This window comes from Tauraco erythrolophus, chromosome 5 (assembly GCF_009769465.1).
Source record: "Tauraco erythrolophus isolate bTauEry1 chromosome 5, bTauEry1.pri, whole genome shotgun sequence".
In the NCBI taxonomy this organism is placed as follows: domain Eukaryota; kingdom Metazoa; phylum Chordata; class Aves; order Musophagiformes; family Musophagidae; genus Tauraco; species Tauraco erythrolophus.
In genome coordinates this window covers 61,795,803-61,821,808 of record NC_141469.1, presented here as the reverse complement: position 1 = coordinate 61,821,808, position 26,006 = coordinate 61,795,803, and the positions used below count along the sequence as shown (strand labels likewise).

General features: G+C 37.7%; 1 protein-coding gene across 1 annotated transcript in view; it reads right to left on the bottom strand.

The window, feature by feature from the left end:
* Nucleotides 1–4,301: 4,301 nt before the first annotated feature.
* The window catches only part of GPM6A (glycoprotein M6A), a 32,137-nt gene continuing 10,432 nt past the window's right edge, over nucleotides 4,302–26,006 (bottom strand). The window contains exons 2-5 of the mRNA XM_086611585.1: nucleotides 16,809–16,962; nucleotides 14,559–14,635; nucleotides 13,186–13,251; nucleotides 4,302–4,454 (exon numbers count right to left, since the gene is read on the bottom strand). Coding sequence (XP_086467711.1) covers nucleotides 4,302–4,454; nucleotides 13,186–13,251; nucleotides 14,559–14,635; nucleotides 16,809–16,962 — 450 coding nt within the window. The remainder of the gene's footprint in view (nucleotides 4,455–13,185; nucleotides 13,252–14,558; nucleotides 14,636–16,808; nucleotides 16,963–26,006) is intronic.

The window sequence follows — 26,006 nt, the reverse complement described above, 5'->3', positions numbered from 1 at the left end:
GATCTCTACTCAACACGGAGGCAGGGCTGAAATGTGATATTGCCTGGAGATCCAAATTAGTTTGCTGCCTAACAATATCTGTCTGAAGGGTTTCTGTGCAACCCAACGGAAACAAAATGTTGCTTTTTTAACGAGAGAGTTTGTATAAATACCTTTCCTCTCTTGAGATGAAATGCATTATAGCCTGCTCTTTTATGAATTGAGCTGCGTTCTTCAGAAAACCAGCTGTATTAATATTTGTGGTAACTCAGAACTGAATAATTGAAAAATATATTGGATCTTGATGGAAAGAACTCTATAAATTTTGCTGTTGAATGTTGAACAGGAAGTACAGTACAGAAATGTTCCATCCTAAAATCTGCTTTACCAATAGAAGGTGTTTTGTAACCGTTGTCATGTTCAACAAATACTTATGATCAGTACATACATACTACAATTCAAATAATTGCACTAAGTAAAGATCAATAATTGCATATATTATTAAAACCTACAAATTTATATATATATTTCCAATTATAGTAGAAATCCTCTTGTTTTATTTTAGCTCCCGTGACAAACTAATAATACCATTAACTATTTAGAAACATGAAATTAGAAAATCATTTCAGTGCTTCCTGCTTTTAAGTATACCACTCAACTATATGATACATTGGCCTCAGAAGCAAGGCTGGCTTAAAAATTCCTTTTCTCTCCACCCCTACTGTGGACACTCATCCCCACATGGATAGAATGGAAAAATAGAAAAGCTGATAAAATTCTGCTGAGGGATAAAATAACTGCAAAAAAAAAGGAGGTTATGTGGATAGGGGAAAATGGGTGGGAAGGATTTCTAACTCAAGCAGTTTTTGGATCTGTTTTGTAACATGCTATTAGCACTATTGATGGGGCACAGTAAACTGTGAAGAAAATGCAAAAATGTGGACCTAGGACTGGAAACTTCTTAAATTGAAATTTTCACGTAACTAACTGCCCTTTTGCGCAGAAAAAAAACAGGCACCAATTGGATTGATCTACAACTGGTTTTCTTGTTTCTGAAAAGCACAATAGTCATAGGATTAGACTAAGGACAGAAGAGTCTATAGAAATCAAGATCCATACAACATACCTCAGGATAAATCAGCTTAGGCTGTCAACAAACAGAGAAGAGTCTGGAATAAACCAAATATGCACAGACTTTGAAGTGAATCAGCTATGACTGATGTGCTGTGCTGTGGGAAGCTCCTCTTCTCCCTTGGCTTTTGCTGCTGATGAAAAATTGTTTGCCATTATGGCACTTGTTCTCATCAAAAGCACACAAAGAGCTATATAACTCAGCTAGTTAACTGAGAAATAAACAAATTGTGGAACTGTATTTTAATTAATTTTCCTTAGTGATATGTTAATTGGCACAGCTATAGATTTCTCTAAACCATTTAAACTACTTTACATGCACATAAGTAATGTAGTAGTGTTATTATGGTTGTAAAGTATTAGCTACTGTAAAATCCAGGTATTAGTATCCTCAGCAATGTTCAAACTGGTACCAGATCAGCTTCTGTTGAGCTGTTCCAAATGACACTGCAGTAATGTGAATCTTGCCCACTGATATGTTAAAAATATAACAAGTATGGCTCATGCTACCTTGCTCTTCCTGGACTATGAAATTTTGCTTTTAGAAACTATTTTAGTCTCTTATTCCTTAGGATATATCATTTCTGACACTAAATGCTGACTAAGAGACATATTTGAAGTGGGCAATGATCAGGAGTATTAATTCAGTGGAACAAACTACCCATAACTGAAGCAGAATTTCTAACCACAAGAAGGCTGCACACTGTACTTCTACATCTGTGCGATTTGCAAAGGTAGAGGTCAGAGGGACTTGAGTCATGAAAGCGGATAAGAATATCACTCTTCAGAGGTCGGATTTATTTTTTTTTAAATTATTCATCGCAATAAGATTTTTTTTTCACAGATTTGTGAAATCATTGTGAAGACATATCCTCTAATTATTGTAACATCTCTGGATTATTATTTTTTAAATTTTACTCTTTTCTCTCATAATGTCTGCTAAAGTAACTATCTCCTTGAACATCGAAAAGTAGTTTGTACAAAAAATGCATAATACTGAGAACAGTCCTACAATAGCAAGGACAATAGAAGGAACAAGCTTATTCCGTTTCTGGTTACAATGATTTGTCCAGTATAGGCCAAAAAAACCTACACAACACGAACAATTAACAAGTACACAAAGTACACAAGTGTGTTTATTACATTTTTGCAAGCACTTTGTTCTACATTTCAAAAACGCCACCATCAAGCTGTTGGCACATTTATGTACAAAACAGATTAATTGTAATGCCTGCTACAAAGCATTCTTTGTGAAAATACAAACTCTAATACCAGAGAAGAGCCAAAAGCATTAACATCATTACATGAGTTTAAAAGACATAGTTTTAAAAATCAGCACAAACGTTTTAAGACACAAAACTGAAACACTACAATATAGAATCCAAAAAAAGGTTCTTAATACTTTTGCAGAACTGTAATACCGGTACTGCACATTATCAGAAAACTGTTGACCCCATAGGACAGCCTAAGTGTAAAAAAAAAACAACCCAAAACCCCAAATCAAAAACACAACCAAAAAACCCCAAAAACAAGCAAAAGAAAAAAAAGGTTCCATCAACTAATACTACTTAATGCATTATCATGCCACAAATAACTATAGTATTACCCTCTACTTACTACAAGAATTGTTAAAAATTACTGATGATGCATGACTAGTAATAGTACAAAGAAGAGTTTTACTCAAGAAGTTTTATTAGAAATGCACTTACACTGAGAGAGAATTCACAATGGTCCAATAAGTGCACAAAACTACCTAAGATTTTTAACACTGACAAAAATGTCTTGTCAGGCTACATCACTTTAAAAGACACTTTACAGCATTCTTGTAGCATTAGAAATAGGCAGAAAAAAAAAATCCACCAAATTTGGTCCAATAATACCGACTTTTCTTAAATAGGGTTTTTTGTTTTGTTTTTGATACAGGTAATTCTTTCAAATTAAGATGACCTATCTTTCTGATAACATTTTCCTATCAAAATAAAGGTTCAAATATATTACTACACTTTCAAATAATAAGCTCTGTAATGGTCTTTCACCTTACTTTAACGTAATACAGGTAAACCAATATGTGTAGGAAAGCTAGAAGCCAAGCTATAACATTTATGGAAGTCTCCTTTAATATATCTTTTACAGTTCAGACAGGTGCAATCCATTTAAATTTTTAAAGCAGGTAAAAAGACATCTGACTTCTACGGTCACTGTATTTTTGATATATTACTTTCATAAATGTAGCTAAGCAGTAATTTCTTACATCATCACATGAACAGCTCCAATTTAGCATTGAGTTAAAGAGAGATCATTCTGTAAAAAACTATGGATAACTATATCACTTAATTAACAATTGTCTATATACCATAACTCTTTAACAGGTAGCCGTGGTATTGAATTCCTTCAAAAGGCAAGTGGCCATGCATTGTTAGCACCACGGTCTGCATGCTCACAATACAAACAGGAATTATCACCCATGGAACTTGGAACAAGAGAATATTCTTTAAAAACATCAATAATAATACAATGTTAACAAAGATAAGAAGCACTTTTCTCTTTTTTTTCTTTTTTCTTTTTTTCATTTTTCTCTTTTTTTTCTTTTTTTTTTTTTTTTTTACCCACTATTACAAATTTAGAAATTGCACCTTTGATTGTTTAAAACGTTCTTAGGACCTTCATTCAAGTTGATCAGGGTCCATCTGGCAAGTTTTCCAAATATAAAGGAAAGTCATCAGAATGTTGTCTTTATATATTGTACATCATGTACAATGGTCCCTTTGAAGTATACCTGTAGTTAAAGTAGTTATTGAACTCAAAACTAAAAAGTATAAAAAGCTACTTTTTTTCCAAAAACATATAAGAAACAATGCAAAAGGTGTTATGCATAACACATACAAAGTGATTAAAAAAATCAAACACATATTTGTATTTGACAATAGTTTAGTATCCTTGATCTAGCAGAACTAATTAGCTTAAAAGGATTCAGGAAAGGCTATTTAGGAGCTTTGTGGTAGAGAATGGTCACACAAAGTAATAACTAATTAAGAAACCAAGTGCTAGACAACCAAGAATTGTACATGGGTGGTATGTAAGTCACCCAAACTATCTTTTGTGAGAAGCACTTTCAATCGTTTTTAAAATGGTTGGATGGCCTTTAGTTAAACAACAAAGCATTCAGGTTAGAAATTAAGACAAGGTTTCTTTTATGTGTAAGCGTTGAGCCGCTCTTTAGAGCGAGTAGAATGAATATCATGAAGCTCTTGTTCCTCCTTTGATTTAATATCCTCATATTTTTGCATTCTGCAAGCATCTTTCACATAGGCCCAGTTGGCAGACAAGACCATGAGATAATGGACCTGTAAGAGAGGTAACACAGAGTTAGGAACCAACAGACAGCGTCAGAACAGAGCAAGTTCAAACTTGAAAGCTGTAGCAGAAAGACTGGGTTTTCATCAGAAGGAACTAAGCATTAAGTCAAGAAGTAGTACAGCAATATGATGCAAAGTTCAAGCTTGGGCTTCATTAATCCTCAGGTTACTCAGCTCACAGCTGTTACTGTTACTGTGACTGGCAGTTAGTTGAAATGGTTATAACAAAAATAAACGAACTGAGAAATCAACACATCATCCCTGCTTTACTATTTCAGCTAGTCTGTAAATCTACATGGAAAAATGCCTTGTGGTTATTTCTTGCAGACTTTTCCCCATTGAATCACTATTTGTTAAAGTAGTTACTTGAAATAGAAATACGCTGTAGACACGTCTGTAGTCTTACAATTACACAGGTAATACAATCACAGAAAGATTTGCTTTTTCTTTCTTGTTAAAGATAGCATTAGCTTTCCAATAAGCCATGATTTCTTTCTTTCATCTACAACTCTAGCTATTTTGTCAAAACCAGCTAATCTGGGAAAATTTGCCAAAAATTGAAAAATACTTTCGGATAGCCAAAATGTGACAAAATATAGTTACAAATAAACTTGAAGTCTTAAAAGCATGTACACCTGTCACCATTTAATTTACTTACGTAATTCTTTAAAATGCGCAGAAAACAATCAAAAAAGTAATCTGTATGATTTTTAAGAGACAACTTCTGTATACATTTTGAATGGAGCAGAAACAATGTTAATGTTCCATGTAAATTTTTGAATATGTAAAAATATTTTTTTTATTTTTTTAAGAAAACAAAATCAAGAGCTTTCCTAGTGTTCCAACCAAAAACAAAACAGTAAACTATCTGAAAAGAAGGGAAGAAAACCCAAAGCTTGTGATTATTATACAACTAATTGCTGAGTAATGGAGCTTGGCCCTGACTCACTTGCAGCCAACACTGTCATGGTTTGATGTGGAGGGGGGGTGGTTCTGGTGGCAGGAGAGGGATTTTGCTCCCTGCGACCTCCCCGGTTTTGGAACCGGGTTAGGCTTAGTTCTGGCCACCGGATCAGACTGCCATCCCCCTCGGGGTTGAGCCAATAGGGCGCCTCTGCGAATTGCCCTATTTAAGCCAGGACAAGGGAACCGGAAAAGGTGCTTCGCCCAGGATCGACCAGAGAAGGGAGCAGGGCACTGCCCCCGCTCCCTGGCTCCCGGCCGGGCGGCTGCCTGCGTCGGGCCGGCGCCGCCCACGGAGAATGGCGGCGGCGGAGCCAGCTGGGGAACTCGGGGGCACCCCACTCCCAGGGTGCCCACTGGGCTGAGTTCACCTGGAGAGGACTGAGATCTGAGAGAAACAGCTGCATCGACAGCAGGTCAGTGAGGATGGAGCGGGAGGAGGTGTGCCGGAGCCGAGTTTCCCCTGCGGCTGATGGTGAGATAGCAGGCTGCCCCCCTGCAACCAGGACGGCCTCGGTGGAGCAGAGACCCACTCACAGCCCGTGGGGAGAAGATGCCTGAGCCCGAGGATGGTCGTGTTGGGGGCACGGCAAGGCAGAGAGGCATCTGGAGTCTTCGTGACGACCCACGCCGGAGCGAGTGGCTACAGCTCCCTAAGTACCCGAGACTGTGGTAAAGCCCACACCGGAGCAATCTGTGGGGAAGGATTGTTTCCAGTGGGCTGGACTCACGTTGGAGAAATTTGTGGATTTTTCCTCGTGGGTAGGGGATCCATTGGAGCAGGGGAAAAGGGTGTAAGGACTCCTTCTCCTTTAAGAAAGAGGCAGCAGTAACAGCACGGAATGAACTGACCTGCACTCCCCCAGTCCCTGCCCCCTGTGCTGCTGGGGGGAGGAGGTAGAGCCGGGAGGAAAAGGAAGGTGGGGGGGGGAAGGTGTCGGTTTTAAGATCTGGTTTTGTTTCTTTCTGTCCTCTCAAGTAATCGGTTTTTATTTCCCTTTGTCCTTCTAAGTAATCATTAATAAACTGTTTTGCTTTGAGAAAAGCGCTGCCTGTTTTGCCCAGGACCATGGTTGGTGGGTGCTCCCTCTGTTCTTGCCTCAACCCTCAGTCCTTTTGTTTTTTTTTTTTCTCTCCTCTCTACTTTATTGGAGAAGGAGAGACTGTGTGAGTTTTAGTTGCTGGATCAGCCTAAAACCACGACAAACACGAATCACTGGATGAGCTATCATGATGTACTCCCGAAGAGCTCGGTTTATTTATGTTAGCAAATGAGGAGTACAGAATATCCACGAACACATCTGAGGATTAAACACCAGTTAAAGGATATTGGGAATATTGTCACATGAAGAAATGTTTTTCACATGGCTTTCAATATATTTAATCTGAAAGTCAGTGAAAGGTATCTTGCCAGTAGAAAAATTATGTTTTGCAAATGTTTTCCATTACAAATAGAAGATGTAAAACACCCTAATTGCATTTGAGTTGGAGCTTAGTATTTTATAAAAATCACATGGTATGGCTGCCAGTGGGTGAGCTGAACAGCCGGTAGATGTCCAGTCTTCTGAAAGGTGGCAATGAATGATCAAACAAGTGATAAATTTTAACACGACACCAATACAAGGAAAGAAGCTGAGGCCTCCAAGGAACTGCTGCCAAAAATACTTTTCAAATACTCAAAAAATGCCAAAAAATGCCAAAAATGCTATTCAAAACTCCTCCTTCAGAGGCAGTCATATGCTATCTGCACTCAGTCCCTTTTGGAGTTAGTTTCCTTAGTCTTCACCCTTGTGGCCATCTACAGTGTAAAGTCTACTTTGGCTGCCTGTTAGAGCAACAAACTGCTTTCCTGTCCACTTCAGTTGCCTAGGTCTGGGCCCTTCAGGACATTTGCAGGCTTTGAAAGCTTTCCTTTCAAAGGTGCACCTCAAATGTCCCACCTTCGGTCTGCTGGATCTGCTTGTAAGAAGCCTCTCATCTTCTTAAAACTTGACCCCCTCTCTTGACATGCTTTGTTGGCTCTGTATTGAGCCAGAAAATAAAAATGTCTGGTAATGATATTCAACTGATTTATTCTAGGGCTCTCTGGACATTTGTTCCTCCTCCAGCAGGCTTTCAGATACTTTCTAATGAGAGCATCTCTTACATTTATGTTAATCAACTGCCTCAGAGGCCACAGATAATTTCCTGAAATCAGAAAGATTTGACCCTTCCCTAAGAAATGGAGAAACTAAACTAGGATTCAATTAATGGCAAGTGGAATAGAGTAATCTTAAAAACGTCTTGAGATTATGCAAATTCTCCTGTTCATATTGGACTGTTTTAGATATATGAGTACCTTAGATTCATACTAAATGAGCAGAACGGATCTAGTATGTTCTTTCTTTTATGGAAATGCCAATGTTGGCTTTGTCCACAAATGTTTGGTCACAATTGTTGCTGATTAGTGCAGCCTAATGTACGTTTCTTAATCTGGATAGTTAAGATCTAGGAAAGCGTTCTAATACCCTTCAAAAGACCAAATATTTTGGGTGTCTTTTTTGTCCTGGTGGTTTACGGCAAGCTTTCACCTAGATAATCCCTATTTGAGGCGTACAGTCTGAGGCGGAGCCATAAAATACGAAGAAGTGTTCAGAGAATCTGTCCTTTAGGAAAAAGACTACAGATAGTGATATGGAGAATAACACTTAGTCGGGCATTGCAACACAGCAAATAGTTTAGCAAAATACTGAAGCTCTGTCACGAGTAAGAATCCTATAGATAAGTAGTCATCTAAAGCCGTAAAGGTAACAGGAACAGTTACCGGAACCCTATTGTCTGTGGGTAACGACCTTAGAAGGAGCAGATAAGATAACGGAAACTGTTAACGACCATTCTGTGATGCGGTGATGAGTCATGTATGCCTTTGCATTATTAATTGGTTCTTGTTTTGCCATAGGGTGTGCACGTTTGTGGTGGAGCGATCCCCCGTGCACCTACGCGTAATAAACATACCTACTTTACAACTTTCCGAGTTGTGGAGTCTGTTTCCGCACGTCAGTAGTAGCATTTCTAAATATTTTTAGGAGTTTCTTAATATCTGTAGCACAAAACTAGCAGCACAACCTGTGATGATGCAAGTGCTGGAGTTGGCAGCAGGTACTGTGTTACTCTGGGACATAATTTAGGTCATCATTTAGCACACAGGAAAAAGAAACACCTTGTATCCAACTCAGCTGTTCCAAAAGCTTTCATCATGAGTAGTCTCTGGATCAGGTATTTCCGGATCAAATGAGAGACACTAATGCTGAATCTCCATTCTGCTGAATGAAATGCCTTAAATTTCCTCCACAGTAAAACTCTTGAGAAAAATCAAAAGAAACAGGCTGGTAATCCTACTGATGCTGTCATCTCGGACAATTACAATTTGCATCTGATGAAAACACCGATGCTAGTCCTTTGAGGGTTAGATTTAAATTAAAAAATACAGCCTGAACCTCAAACAAATTGTAGACATGAGAATCCTAGAAAGGAGGGGGGCAGTATCTGAGCAGTGTACTTACATCTTTCTGATCTTTTAAATCAAATCTGCCAGAAAACCTTGCAACGGAAGAATATGTGATGAAAATAGGACCATGTGGGCACAATTCTTATCCTCACAAAATATTTGGTAACGACCCAGTAAGAGAAAAATTTAAACCTGATGTCAGCACTTTTCTCCTACTAAAAAAAAATGACAAACTATTCCGAAGGCACATTGGCCGCAGACTGACCTTCACTAAACTCTCGTTCTACACCCATCTCCTTAAAAAGTTACAGAGCCAAACTTCTGGAATAACTGTTGAAAACTCTTGGAGGTCCCATTCACTATAAGTAGGACGACTTTCCTGGAAACAACTACTTCATCTTATGTGATGAATATAATCTCCAACACCTATCCATATTATATAACGACATACACATTTAACAGTCCCTCCCTCCGCCTTTGTATTTTTGTTTAACACCAAGTTCCTAGATAACGTTGTCACGCTAAGGAGGTCATCTCTAAGTGGCTGTCTAATTGCATTTCACACGTCCATGACCTGAATAGCCCTAAGCCAGCGTGGCCCTGTCACTGCTTATTCAGATTGAAGCAGGGCAGCTTCCACAGTCTGCCTCAGGACGTTTCAATTACAGGCATATGCAAGACAATGCAGGGTCTTTCCTGCTTAGATTTCTTCATAAGGTTAAAGTATACTTCAGCCTTTCAAAACTGTGGAATTGCATCCAGGCTAAGAAAGATTTTGTTCTTGTTTTTGTTTTTACTTTCCTTTTGGGACATGTAATTCTCTCAGCAGGGCAGAAGTCTAAACAACCTTTTTGCTCCCCTTGCATGCATCTAATATCCTGCAGAAGAGAACAATCATGCTGGGGGAGAGGAACCAGACCACTTATACGTTTCTTTTGTCCTTGTTTCAGGAGAATTGATTGCATCTCCATCTTACAGGCCGTAGCTTCCATGAAAGTTCAGGCAGAAAAGTACTGATCACAATGCAACTTTTGAGAAGGGAAATTGTGTATAATAATAATTCACTTTTGCTGTGGTGGTTCTGGGAAAACAGTACAGGCAGGATGCTTCCATGATCATTTCTGTATCCATATATTATCAATTCAGACATAAGAAAGAACAGTAATGTTCAGAATCATATACAGTCCAAATTAAGTATAATTCAAAATCCTGGCTATCTTTTCTGTGCTTAAGACTCACAAAAAGTGTCTAAAACATAAATAATTCTGTTAGGTTTTTTTTAATCTTGGGCTGAAGTTTAAGAATGATAAATTTTCAAAACAAACTATTTTACATTTTCCGATCTACAAATTAAAGCTTTCCCTGACATATACTCTAGAAAATAAATGAGTTTTTCTATACATCAATACTAACTTGTAGGCCAATTCCCTTTTGAACCCGAAAACAGCATTCTCCTTAGGAGAGCTAAAGAGCCAGCTAGTGAATTGTGAAAAAATTCTGACATTCATACATAAATCTGAGACCCAGAGAGATTAATGTAGTAGATATGGGAAAATTATGATTTGTGAACAAATGGTTTTGCAAGTATTAGTAATTTTTTTGTGTGTTTTTTCAATAAATAACTACATTTTTCTAAAATATATTCTAAAAATACAGATTAATGAAAAGTATCCTGGTGACAGATAGCCTTAATATTTATGAAAAAAGCTGATTTCTTCAGTGAATTTCATTACAAATATTGACATTAAAAGAGTTAAAGAAATCTGCACATATTAAATAATCTGGTTCTTGCAAGTATCCACAAATCCAGAAGTGAGTATATAATGGAGTATATCAATGTCATGACTTAAAATATCATCTGAAAGAGCAGATTTTACCAATTCAGTTATTCAGCAGTCTCATTGATGATGCACTACTATTACTGGCTGGTAATAAATACAAAGTGCTACTTTAGTCAGACAGACTATTCCAATTTAAAGTAACTGTTTGCAAGAAATGTTTTAAAAGTACAATAAATTCATAAGATTTTTCTTTTGGAAAGGACTGGTATTTTAATCTTTCTGTTAAGAAGTCCTCTTAAATTTCACAATCATGCAGATCGGCTACTATTGTGGATATATACAAAGACTAACTTCATTAAACCACGATTGTGATTACTCTTGCAACAGCACATACAGGGAAGGGCATTGTTCCTCCAGTGACTTAAAGGGCTTCTCCACACTTTGTTCCTCACCATAGCTCATTACTGACACCTTGTCACCTTCTACTAATTTGGGTGTAGGATCTGGGGAAAAAAAAAAAAAGCTTTCTTCTTTATACATGAGACATTTAGGACTCAAAATTCATCTTCCCTCTCCTAAATTACTTCTTCTTTGGGAAAGCAAACTTCCCTTAAAGAAAGAGAACCTGTTAATATTCACTTGCTCAACCACCAAATTTTGAACTTTTCCTCATGACCTGTCCCAGGTCTTCGGGCTACAGTGTCACATGTGAAGCACATTGCTCAACCTACAAATGGGGTCTGGTATGCCAGTTTTAAGAATTACCACCATCAAGGAACGGAACGCATTAGTCTTCACCAGGAACCTAACATCACAATGGTAGGTTAAAAATTAATTACAAAATTGAAATATAGACAACACAGTGGTAAACATTTCCTAAAGCAGACATTTACCAGCATTTGGACGCTATGCAATTTACTAACACTTAGATTTTTAACTTATATTTCTATTGAAACACTCAGAGTGCTACCATGTGTGGTATGTGCAGTCACAGAATCCAATAAAAAGCATACTCGGGTATGGGAAGCCCTTCAAAAATATATGAATAAACGTGAGTCATCAAAATGAATTCCTAGTGGATGAGTACTTGGTGTAACACATCTATGGCAGCTTTGATATGGTACTGCGAGCTTTGAAGAGTTTTTTTTAAACTTCATTGAAAATATCATGTATTTAAACTACATGGCTCATTATACCGACTTAATTTGCTTTCACTGAACATGTGCTTTTTCCACTGAAAATCTTTTTGTGGTTATTCTGATTTAAAACTCTTCTTTGAAATGCAGAATTGTTATCTGAACAAATTAGCATTTGATGACTACTACTGAATGTACTTCAAAACAATAATGCACTGGAGAACTAATGGTCTCTTGGGTATAATTTCCTAACACTAATAAATACATTATAATAATTACTATTTGGTCACTATTTTTTCAGCCAGAAGTAGAAAAGTCTCAGTTTGGAAAATCAATTAAATTATTAATACAAATTATATTCTACTATTATACATATGATTTGTGCTCTTGAAACAAAAATCACATTGATTTTTTTTTTTTTTCATGTAGCTATCTCTGTTGTGTTGGCAGGGTGTCATGAAATACTGAAAAAAAAAAGGCAGAGAAGAATGAAAAAAGAATCACTAATGCAACATGAATACTAGCTTCATTGAATATTCTCCAATTGTCCTTTGTAATAAATGTAATTCTAAAGGGAAGGAAAAATTTATGGCCCTAGGATCCAGTGAAAAATTGCTAGTAGAAGCAGCAACAATAATCATCATCACTAACACGTTATTTATGGAATGCATCAGTATCAAGTAACAGTAATTTTTCATTTCCCATGCCAGTGTGTATCATACAAACCTACACTGGTACAGAATCCTCTTTCTAAAAATATCTTTGTTTAAGCAGACACAGCAGATAAAAGGCAGAAGAGCAGGGCACTAGCTCATACAATTTTTTTCTCTTTTTTTTGCCAATTTTCTGATTGGCAAAATGTCATCAAATTCAAAGTAATCTTCATTACAAAAAAAAAACCCAACAAAATTAGTCCTGACAGAAAAACTGATGCATTCACGTATATACACAGAACTGACAAAAACAGTCCACTCTTAAAATGGCAGCATGGCAAGCCTGTGAATACCCAGAAAGGCATAGATCATAAAAGGGTATCTCTATGGTCAGAGAGATATGGTCTATGAGACAGACATGTGAGTTCAGACACTTGTCTGAACACAACAAGAGAACAGTAAAAATTCTTAGCATGTACTCAAAAGTGGGTTTTTATTGAAAAAAGTAATAATTATATTTTACTTCAAAGGGAATACATCAATGTATTTTAAAAAAAGAGAGAGTATTGAATTACAGAACTGTAGTTTAGTAATAGCATTGAGTGATTGTATGGAAACTGAATAACTGATACTAAGTAACAATAAAAATGTATTAGGAATTCAAATGATGTTGAAAGTACAGAGTGTTGGGTAGCTTACCATAGCAATGACTGCTGCTCCAGCTCCAGCGAGTGCCACAATGAACAAGTGGAATGTCATATTTAGCTGCAAAGAGGGACAAAGAATGGGACTGTCATGGTGGTGCACTAAACAGAAACTGAACAAAGAATCTGAATAATGTAGAGCAAATAACTACCTTCCTAGTGCCACCCTTCCACAAAAGAAATGATTACTAATATTTCCCAAATGATTGACCGCTACATGAGTTTATGCTTGTGCCTGTTTTGTTACAATACTCATATCAAGGATAAAGCATAATTATATTTTAAAATATTGTGTTTAAATTATAGAATATTAAAATCCCCAATTATTTAAAAATAAGCAGTCTAGAACTTTTTTTTTTTTTTAACACAGTTACAATACTACCTTACTAGATCTATATATTTGTGGTAGTTTCTCTACTGGCAGAGACAGCCTAAGAAAACTCCATTTCCCTTCATTATCTGTAGCTTTTCACCCTCATATATAGATTTACTTCCCCCCCAAATTTGCCAATCAAGTTTGTTCATAGAGGTAGAATATAAACCAGGTTACTTAAATAATTGAAGTTAATCACCTTCCTCATCCCATCCCAAACCAAATGATTGCATTTGTTTTTTATTTCAGTGACCTGGTTTACACAGCAGGCACTGCGTGTCGACTGCACAGCAAGGGTTGCATTTTCTTAGACAGTTCTGGTACAAAGGCAGATTGTGTACCTTCACTGTAAGAAGATATATTCCAACATAGTAAGTCCCAGTGAAACATTTAGCAAAGCACCCTCCGACTTCAGAGGGATCAAGATTTTAGCCACTCTCTTTTGTTTTATATAAATATAATTTTGTTTGTCTTGTCTTCATCCCTGATCATTTAAAAACAAAACCAAAAACCTCAGCTGCACTGAAATAGGTGGCTTTTGCCTAAAGGAAAAACTACAAAGAAAAATGTACTAGGAGTTATTATCTTAATACACTGCAAGATTGGGTCAAATCCATTTGAAATCTTTATAGATCTGTCACAACAGTAATCATAAGACATTCAAACAGTGATTCATTATATAGACCTATTCATTGTGCAGCAGGTGTATTAGCTTTCAAAAACATCTTAGTAAAAAAATACATGACAATGGAACTCTTAAAAAAAATAAAATACAAGTGTATTTAGAAAACAAATGGTTGGAGAAATTGCACTGAATAAACTTGGTACATGGTAAAAGACTAGGAAAAGTACTTGCTGACTATATTTTCCACTCAGATTTTTTCATCACCATAGCTAGACTTAGAACATTAAGAATAATAAGAAAATAGACATCAGTTACTTCCTACTATAACATATATTATGGATTTGCCAAAAATATTATCACATTTATTCACCTCATTAGAGTCACACATCTTGACGAAACTTTCTGATGTGGTGCAAACCTTCTTTTCCTCTCCAATAGTTACAATACCTGGAGCAGAAGAAATATTCACAGTATTTAGTATTCCTAGTACATAGCAGCTTACTTCATATAAGCCAGAAAAGCTAAGAAATACAAATTCTTGGCTGCTTTGCAGACCTTTTTTTAACAACAAAATCATTTTTTTGTTGATGATCAGGGGGCTGGAGCACCTCTCCTATGAAGACAGGCTGAAAGGGTTGGGGTTGTTTAGCCTAGCAAAGAGAAGGCTCCAGGGAGACCTTATTATAGCCTTTCAGTATGCAAAGGGGGCCTATAGGAAAGCTGGAGAGGGCTCTTTAACAGGAAGTGTAGTGATAGAATGAGGGGTAATAATTTTAAACCGAAAGAGAGTGGATTTCAGTTAGATATTAGGAAGAAACTCTTTACTGTGAGGGTGGTGAGACACAGGAACAGGTTGCCCAGAGAACTGATGGATGCCCCATCTCTGGAAACGTTCAAGGCCAGGTTGGATGACGATTTGAGCAACCTGATCTAGTGGCAGGTGTCCCTGGCAGGGAGGCTGGAACTAGATGATCTTTAAGGTCCCTTCCAACCCAAACCATTCTATGATTCTATGATAATTTCAGCCATCACAAAACTAACACATTATCTATTTAGTAAAAGCCCTATTAGGAAACACGCAGGTAATAATTTTTAGTCATTCTCGAAAATATATTCACTCCAGATTTTGGTCAGTACAATAATCAAAACACCAGAAAATTATGTGCAACCAGTATATACACTTACCACGCTGTTCACAAACATTCTCTACCCTCAAGTGGAGAAATGTGCTATATAGTGTTTTCAGACATGTTGATCTGGTACAATGCTTCTTTTAAAAGTTATAAAAAAGCATTACCTAAATGTATACTTTATTGTGATATTAGTTTCTCTATCAGCAAGAATAACTAGAATTTGCTATATTATTTTATTTAGCTAATGTCTGGATACTAAATCAAAAACTAGCTTGCAGAAAACTGCTATAACTCGGTTATGAAAAATGGTACTATTCTTTCCTATTAGTAATCAGCAGTTTTTACATGGAATTTACAGGAAACTGGTATGTTCACAGAATACACATTTTACATGTTAGTGTTCTATGCATATTTTAAATAGAATTAATAATAAAAAATAGGCATGAATATTAGCAAAATAAAAGGTCATAGAAAGAAGAATTAATACTCTTCATGAAATCTGAACAGATAATTGCTTTTTCAACACACTTGTGCTGGGGGGAGGGGGGGGAATCAATAAAGCAAAAAAGATTATTTTTTTTCCTTTGTGAAAACAATAATGTGAAATATTTTGTTTCAGGTTAAGTGAAATGTTCAATATGAAACAAACTGTTTCATTCCCAAGCGACACAGTATTTTTTTTATATGTCAAAATAGCAATTAAAAATATACTGTGATTTTATATTAGGCCAAGACAACAAAAGAAAGACTCAAGGAACTGCCTGATGAGAGTATGATTGCCTAAAGCTCTGTGGGCTGAGAAACGATCAAGGCCAAAACATCTAGATTCAAATCAGCCTTGTGGCAGAAAGGAATCGAATTATCATCACCAACGCTAGAATTCTCAGACTGTTTCAGATTCCAAACCCCCTTTTGTCCAAATTTCCCTCCTCCCCAAAACGCATGTGTGTGTGTATCCTCACTTTATTTTAACCTCCACAGTTCAGGCTTTAGCCCTGGTTTCTCTCTCTCCACCAGTCTGTTAGAATGTTACTAATTGTATGGTCACTCTTCATCATAATTTATGCAAGCAATGAATCTTATCCTGTCCCAGTTCACCTCTAGGCTCTGTAGAGACAAGATGACAACCTAGGATCTTCCATCTCCAAATCGGTGTCCTAACACAAGATTAAAGAGTCATTCTCCAGATAAATGACAAATTATGCATTTTAGGCAAGTTCCAGCAATTCCAAAAGAAGAGACTAGAGAGAAGCCCCAAGCCAAATTGTCAGTACTCTGGGAAGATGGAGAATGTTGATTCAATTTTGTCAGACCTAGAAATGCAGTGCGACTCTAATATACTGCCTTGACTAGTGGGTAAAATGATAGAAAGAGATGCTTAACAGTAGTTTCAGAGACACTGAAACAGTTCATTTCAGCTCCATGGAAGCAAAGCAACTTTCTTTTGCAAAATCTTGCTTTATATTTCGTGCTCTTCATTCACGTACCGTACTGGCGAAGGTCCAGGCAGAGATTAGCTCCATCCACTACGGTGGCATTTCGGCAAATGGTCCACAGATTGAAGTACATGTAAACAGGCAGAGAAGTGAAAGCTGTAACGCCAAGCCAGGCCAACATAAAGATGTATGTCAGCATAATAAACTGCAGTAAAAGAGGGAAAACCAAAACCAGTGGTAAGTCAGAGCTTAATTGATAGATACTGCATTGCAAAAAAGGAACTACAGAGAAGTAAAAAATTAATTTCTGACTGGTTTTGTCTGTTTCTATCCTTATTTAAATTACGAGTTTGGTCTGATAATCAATTCATGATCTGGTCAAAGTGATTGGCAGAGCACTAACATGATGTTTCTGAAGAACAAGCAGTTATGCTTCCAGAAGTGCAAGCTTTCTCCTGGGCCTATGATTGATGCAAAGCACCACATTTGAAGTACAGACAGCTGCATGCTTTGTGAAGCATGTCTCTCCCTCTCTCCCATTACCACTACTCCACAGTTAAGACAATAGGCCACATGGTTGTTTTATCCACTATCAATTATGATGCAAAAAATTAGAGTGCAATACTATAGGCTTTGCTTGCTTTTGCTTTTGAAATCTATGTCTTGATAAAAATGAGTCATTATCCATGACTGCCACAGAATCTTACTGGCAAATTCATTTTGCATTGAATCAATGAGACAATGTATTAGCCATTTTGTTACCCTATTTAAACATATTTGAGGTCTACAAACAAGAGTATTCATCAGTCAGAACAAACTAGGGTGCTTACCTCTGTTAATAAGAAATGCATTAAATTATATGCTTTGCAACATATGTTCTCCAAAGGCTACACATTTCCTTTTTTTTAGCCATGAGCCTCAAGAGTAGAGCAATCTGCATGCAGGAGGCATTGATTTCTACTTGCCTCCAGGGCCAGTATTATGCTGGCACACTCAGCTTCTGTAAATACGTAAGCACGCTACATTACTACTCTGCTGCTAACCTGGGAGAACTAGCAAACATATTCATCAATAACAAATCACCTTTTAATTTTATGCTGAGGAAAGGATATGAAGATGCGACATGGTTAAATGTAGAAGATATGTCAGCCTCTAAATATTGAATCCATATAGCCCCAAGATTTAATGGCTTCAGAAATGCTGAAAAATCTAAACACATTGCTGAAAAAAAAAATTTCAGCACACTAAAATTTTTGTAGCTGCTTACCACAGAAAAAAAAAACATTTACTCTGAGAATAAGAAATAAGAGCTATTTTTGAAAGCTGAATAAGCTGGTCCACAATCTACTTGAAATTGAAGAGTAAATAAGGGGAAAATGGATGACGTTTTCTAGTTCTTGTTTAATGCAAGATCTCTCACATCAGGTGATAAATGAAAAAGCCTAATATAAACAGAGATGTTTAGTCGTAGGAACCACATAAGATCAGACTCAAAAGGGTAGTAAACAGTAGTATGAAATTTTTAGAGGGGTGGCTTGTCCATGTGGATCTGTTCAGGAAAAGCAATCCAAAACAACAGGAAGTTTGAATTTTAGGTGAGGTAGTTTTATGACTTTGAAATTATGGGATGGATAGTCTCAAGCAAAATTAAAGAGACCTTAATTTGATTCACTTTAACTCACTTCCAAATAATATTAAATAAAAGCTACTTTAATTCTGAGGAAGTGTATTTATGTAGGGATTTAATGTAGTTTAATTAATTCAGTTTAAAATTCAATTCAGATTAATTTTCCTGATTGTCCCTAGGTAGATGAGTCTTTCAGCAGTAGTTTGAAAAGCTAGAGAATTTATAGCACTAAAAATAATTTTCAGAAGGATGCAGGAAAGTAAAAGATAAAGTGGAACAAAGAATAGAAGTATTCTGTTTACTACTTTGGATATCTGATTTTATCATTTTCTTCATTTAATACTCAACACTTCAGCTTTACCTACCAGTTTGTAAGTTATGAACCATTTTAACTTTTTTCTTAACATCAAACTAGTTTAAAAGGGAAACTGATGTGTGTAATTTATGTTTAAAGATTTTGAAAATGTCTTCATGTGAATAATGGCTGTTTTCCTTTTAAACTTTTGCCCAAAATACACCTATTAGAAAATCAACTGATAAAACAGAGAAAGTGATAGCAAAGTCTGTAATACTCTTGAATATTATTATAGATTTATCTGAGTGTCAATTGCTCTATATAATGGAAATCCTATTCCATCTATTGCAGAGAAAATAGTTAATACAAGTAAATACTGTTCTGAACACACTCCTATTTATTTTTCATTATTGCTCCTTTGTTGTTTTCTTTTTTTCCCTCTTCATATTACATTGTTAAAGCTAATGAGACAACATCTGGTTCAACCCCAGGCACTCATTTACAAATAATTACTTGGAAAATTACTTGGAAATGCAGATTCACTTCAGGGCTATGAATTCCCAACAAAAATGCTATGTCTGATCTTAATTGATTATCAAGCTAAAGAGTTGTACTCAATTTTTCTAAAGCAGAAGCAAGAAATAAGAAAAAAGGCGCTCTGTGTGTTCTCAGAACAGCGCTTAAATTCTCAGTTTACTATATTCTTGAAGTATTTTACAGGTAAGTCTGAGGCCTTGTTTTTGAGCCTCCTTCTAGAATTTCTTAACTAAAAAATATTTAATAAATTTACTACATCTCTCAGCGTAATACATGCATAATAATTTAGTGGAGAACTAAATCTTTGATATTAGTTATATCACTGAACTGTAGAAACTGTTTTTATGACTGGACTCCACACAGATCGGTGCATCTTCCTATTCTGTGATTATGATCAAATGGAGGAAAAAGATCAGCCTTATTACGAGCATTACAACTCCTATTTAACATCTTTTTATTTTCTGATCTGTAGTAGGGACGAACCTGTCTGTAGCCTTGCTTGCTTAGGAAGCTTACTTAAAACCCTGTGCTGAGATAATACAAAGCATTGGTATAGCAAAGAGTGGAAAAAACAGAGCTTATTAGCCTCTAAATCTGCCTTGGGCACAGAATAAGAGCAGGAGAAATCTGTCAGATAATGGCTGCTGGGAGTCACAAGAGCTGCTGCTTTAGAGAGGATTGCCTGCTTATTTATGGAAGGGATTCTCTTTTAAAAACATGAATCTGTTTGGTTGACTATCTCAGAAAAAGTGAATCAAATGCTGATTTAATTTTTAAAACATATTTTAGAATAGGAAGAACTTGATTTTTCCTTTTTCATTCACTTTTGACTGAAGAGCCAGTGGCCAATGATATGCCCAAATTCATTTCATAACACCAAGAAGACAAGGGGAAAAATAGAGATATTTTCTTTGTTTCATGTAAGAATAAAATGCAAAACTTTACATTAAATCACTTGATAGTTGTGAGTTACCCCTGTGTTGTGGTTATAGGCTGATCCAGCAACTAAAACTCACACAGTCTCTCCTTCTCCAGTAAAGTAGAGAGGAGAGAAAAAAAAACACACAAAGGGACTGAGGGTTGAGACAAGAACAGAGGGAGCACCCACCAACCATGGTCCTGGGCAAAACAGACAGAGCTTTTCTCAAAGCAAAACAGTTTATTAATGATTACTTAGAAGGACAAAGGGAAACAAAAACCGATTACTCGAGAGGACAGAAAGAAACAAAACCAGATCTTAAAACCGACACCTTCCTCCCTCCCCTTTCCTTTTTGTCCCAGCTCTACTTCCTCCCCCCAGCAGCACAGGGGGCAGGGACTGGGGGAGTGCAGGTCAGTTCATTCCGTGCTGTTACTGCTGCTTCTTTCTTAAAGGAGAAGGAGTCCTTACACCCTTTTCCCCTGCTCCAATGGATCCCCTACCCACGAGGAAAAATCCACAAACTTCTCCAGCGTGAATCCAGCCCACTGGAAACAATCCTTCCCCACAGATTGCTCCGGTGTGGGCTTTACCACAGTCTCGGGTACTTAGGGAGCTGTAGCCACTCGCTCCGGCGTGGGTCGTCACGCAGACTCCAGATGCCTCTCTGCCTTGTCGTGCACCCCAACACGACCATCCTCAGGCTCAGGCATCTTCTCCCCACGGGCTGTGAGTGGGTCTCTGCTCCACCGAGGCCGTCCTGGTTGCAGGGGGGCCGCCTGCTATCTCACCATCAGCCGCAGGGGAAACTCGGCTCCGGCACACCTCCTCCCGCTCCATCCTCACTGACCTGCTGTCAATGCGGCTGTTTCTCTCAGATCTCAGTCCTCTCCAGGTGAACTCAGCCCAGTGGGCACCCCGGGAGTGGGGTGCCCCCGAGTTCCCCAGCTGGCTCCGCCGCCGCCATTCTCCGTGGGCGGCGCCGGCCCGACGCAGGCAGCTGCCCGGCCGGGAGCCAGGGAGCGGGGGCAGTGCCCTCCTCCCTTCTCTGCTCGATCCTGGGCGAAGCACCTTTTCCGGTTCCTTTGTCCTGACTTAAATAGGGCAATTCGCAGAGGCGCCCTATTGGCTCAACCCCGAGGGGGACGGCAGTCTGATCCGGTGGCCAGAACTAAGCCTAACCCGGTTCCAAAACCGGGGAGGTCGCAGGGAGCAAAACCCCTCTCCTGCCACCAGAACCACCCCCCCTCCACATCAAACCATGACACCCTGGAAGCTGCTACCATTGATAGTGAAGCAAACCACAAAAATGTGATCTAGACAATAACACACTTTCTGCTGTAGAGGAAGTAAAAAGCAAAATATTAACGTCGCACAACAAATTAGTAGTTTCTAGCAATAGGAGGTGTTAGCATATAAATTCTTGTTAAATGGAATGAAATTGTGAATTTATTTTTTTAAACCACAAGTGAAAGACTAAAGTATTTTTTAGATCATTTTCTCTGCTATTACAATTTTCCCTCTTTGCTCTAGAGACCTTACAAGAAATGCTTAAGGAGCCTGTTCACTCCTGGAATTAAATTCAGAACTCAATCTCCTGAGATTCAAAGGGATCTTTCCCCTTTGAAGTAGCATTCTGCTACATGACAAGCCAAAGATGTATGAAATAGCAGTATAGCATCTTAAGGATGTACCACATTTTACTCTAGTGTGTTATGTATTGCATTGGTAGTGAAAATTACTTTCCCTGGTCAGTTTAATTTTCACTGTAAGAAGCCAAACACATAAACCCAAAACAAACTGGAAGTGATAGTGAAATTTATCTATGAAATTATGAAGATAAAAGTTCAGTAATCTATACTCAGTTCACATTGGAAAAGAATAGCTAAAGTAGATAATTATTTGAACAAAACAAACCTTTAACCTTTGTAGCAGTTAATTTCTTGTACCAACACCATGGCTGATAAAACCCTCTTGTCAGATTTTGTAGATTTTCATTGCCAGTAATGGTTTTCCTGAATCATAAATTATCAAAGTAAGCAAATCATCAACCCTTCTGGAAAGAATTTTTTAAAAATTCTGTTGCACAGATCAATGTCATGAAGTAGAAATTTCAGAGCATGTTCTGAAATTGCATGCATGCAGCACAACAGCTTTCATGGTGGTCATAGCTGGTTGAAATCCTGTTTCCACAGATAACATTACTCAAATCCTATCTGTTTTAATAAGATCAAGATTTCAGTTACTGCTTTGTTTTTAAAATGTATGAGTACTTGTCCCATAAAAAGAACATTCATTGAATCTCAAACACTATTCTTGTTTTTTTTTTTTTATAAATTATTTAATACCCCTGAAGAAACATTGTATGCTTGCTTCAGTGACCCTAGAGATAGAGACAGTGAAATCATATCTAAAAGGTATTGTTACTACAGAGAGACAGATTGAGATGGAAACAAAGCAAACTTCAGTCATTTTTTTTGTATGAGGATAATGTTCCTTACTACCAAAAAAAAAACCCAGAAACATAGCAAAAAATTCCGAAGTGCCTGAATAAAACTTAACTCCAGAAATCTCATGTTGCCATGTGAATTTATCTTTGTCCCAAACCACTCAGTACTTACATTTACGCTTCCTCTCAACCTTACATGAGCTCTCAACCTTGAGAGTTGTAAGAAGACGCACACCTTGTTAGGTTTATATCTCATTTAGACTTATTGTCTTATGACACACACACAAAGGTTCATTGTTTACTTTCAGCTTGACAATCTAAGAGGTTCCTTCCAAACCTCTTCACAGGCTCAGAAATTCACTTTGGCAGTTTTTTTCCAGAGATCAAAACTGCCTCTACAGAGATCATGTACCTCCATCCTGCCAAAAGCCTTCTATGCTTCATTATGAAACCCTGCCAGAACATGACCTGAAAATGAGCCCAGGATTGGCCTGGCTGTCTCTAACTGGAATACTAGGAGACACTTGACCTCCTCAGTGCATTGTATAGTCCTGGTTCTGTGTGCAGTTGCCCAATTGCATTTCAGAGCAAGGCCCTGTGTGTCATTTGATGGCAACTCACAATCATGGACAGGAAGATCTTTTGAATTTCTTCCTTAATTGCGCTGTCTCTCTAACATCATGCTCACTTTCAATCATCTATAGATTTGATTTCAATACTAATAAAAACTTATTTAGCTTTAGCATTTTGTTCAGATTTAAATTCATAAACAAACTTTGGTTTTCAGGCCTTCTGCCTCAGCCTTGTCCATTTTTCATAGGAGAAATTCCTCTGAGTTAATGTTACTGTCTCCTTACCTCATGCACATTCTGCATAAATACATTTGCATACTCTTTTTAAATTATTCATTGCAGTCGACACATATTTTCTCAAATGCTGAATTTTGTCTTGATGAAGTTGTGTGGGTGGAGTTCATAGTTCTTTCTGCAGTTTACAAGAAGTCGGACTTAAAAGTACTACGTGTTCCTACCTCAGACCTATTGTTTATTTGGATTCAATTTTCTATAATGCAGAGTTCTGCCTATCACTTTACATCTACAGCCCAGACTTAGCAACCTCCTTTGATCAATAAACATTCATCATAGATTAGTGTAAATATTGTTCCTGTTCACAATCTGCAGTCTTACACTACAGGTGTTTAGTTCTTTCTTCTTTTGGGAGGTTCAGAATTCATCCAACAGAAATATGCAATTTTTACATTTTTAAATGTAAAATGTAAAATTTAAATTTTTCTCTACATAAATACTTCAACAAGTTCCCAATATTTTTGGCAGCAGCATCTTAAATGTATAGTTCCCCATATGCAAATACCAGAGAGAGCAACTGGAAAACTTGCTGAGTTCCTCTGGAAAGGATTTTGATTTTGCAGAAGCTTAAACAGCCTTTGCTGCTTAATTAAAAATGTTAGGTTGCTTAGAACCAGCAATACTATTCTTATTTATTTAAATCTAAATAAATCATAATGTTTTCTTCAGCGGTCAAATGAGAAACTGGAAAAATTATACAGATGTCTTTAAACTCATGATGTATCAATGCTTAATACGTTACATATCATACTTTGTCACCCTAGCCAACCTCTCCTGGTATTCATAGATTTCATAGATTTCATAGATTTTCTAGGTTGGAAAAGACCTTAGAGATCATCCAGTCCAACCGTCCCTAATCCCCATTAAATCATATCGCTAAGTAGCTCATCCACCCTATTCTTAAACACATCCAGGGATGGGGACTCAACCACCTCCCTGGGTAGCCTATTCCAGTGGCTGACAACCCTTTCAGAGAAGAAATACTTTCTAACATCCAACCTGAACCTCCCCTGACTAAGCTTATACCCATTTCCTCTTGTTCCATCACCCAACACTAATGTAAAGAGCCCTTCCCCTACCTCCCTACCATCCCTTCTCAAGTATTTGTAGGCTGTAATCAGGTCTCCCCTCAGCCTCCTCTTCTCCAGGCTAAACAGCCCCAACTCCCTCAGCCGCTCCTCATAATTTTATTTTCCAGCCCCTTGACCAGTTTAGTCGCCCTTCTTTGGACTCACTCCAGGAGCTCAATATCTCTCTTAAAGCGAGGGGCCCAAAACTGGACACAATATTCCAGGTGCGGCCTCACCAGTGCCGAGTACAGGGGCAGGATCACTTCCCTGTTCCTGCTGGTCACACTATTCTTGATACACGCCAGTATCCCATTGGCCTTTTTGGCCACCTGGGCACACTGCTGGCTCATATCAAGCCGGTAGTCAACCAACACCCCCAGGTCCTTCTCCGCCAGGCAGCTCTCCAGCCACTCTTCCCCGAGCCTATAGCGATGCTTGGGGTTTTTATACCCCAAGTGAAGGACTCTGCACTTGGCCTTATTAAAGCTCAGGCCATTGGCCTCAGCCCAACGATCCAGTCTGTTCAAATCCCTCTGAAGGGCCTCCCTACCCTCAAGCAGATCGACACAGCCTCCCAGCTTGGTGTTGTCCGCAAATTTACTGAGGGTACATTTAATCCCCTCATCCAGGTCATTGATAAAGATGTTAAACAGAACCGGACCCAGCACTGAGCCCTGGGGAACCCCACTGGTGACCGGCCTCCAGCCGGATTTAGCCCCATTTACGACCACTCTTTGGGCCCGGCCATCCAGCCAGTTTTTAACCCATACACCCTCTTCTTACACACACTATGAAATCTAAATACGTTTAAGAAGGACTATTAAGTAACTTACAACCAAATGGCCTCCTCTAACATTCTCATTTCTGCAGTAACATCTCCTACCTTCTTACCTCATTCCTTCCTGAACAGAAGTAAAAGATGAAGCAAAAGTATTTCATCTTCCCTCATTTTACATATAATTCTACTGGAAGAAAGAGACTGATGTTCTGATATTACCACTAAATGCTTTATGAATCACAGAAAATGCACACTTAAAAAAGTCTTCTCTGCTTGGTCTAAAATATCACTCTCACTGCTAACCATCACTTGTTGGACATTTATTATTGCCTCCACATGTTCATCCTATCTCTCTCTCTCTCTCTCTGACATATTATATGCCTGGGCACAGCTCCAAGAGTTTTGTTGAAACATGGATACATTTCATGCTATGCTATTACTGTCATGTGGTTGATTCTTCTTGGCTTGCATTCAAGTCAACTGCTTGAAGAGAAATTAAAAAACCCAAACCAAACAATATTGATGCAAATTTCTCTTCATAGCAGGACAGACTTCTCAGGTTTGCCTAACTGCATTTCATCCATATACTAAATTCTAGCTAATGAGATATTCCTTAGATTATTACAATGTATTACCAGAAAATCAAATCCCTGCAATTTTAAATTTTCAAGCGTTCGTTTTATGGAACTGTTTTTTGTGTGTGTGTGT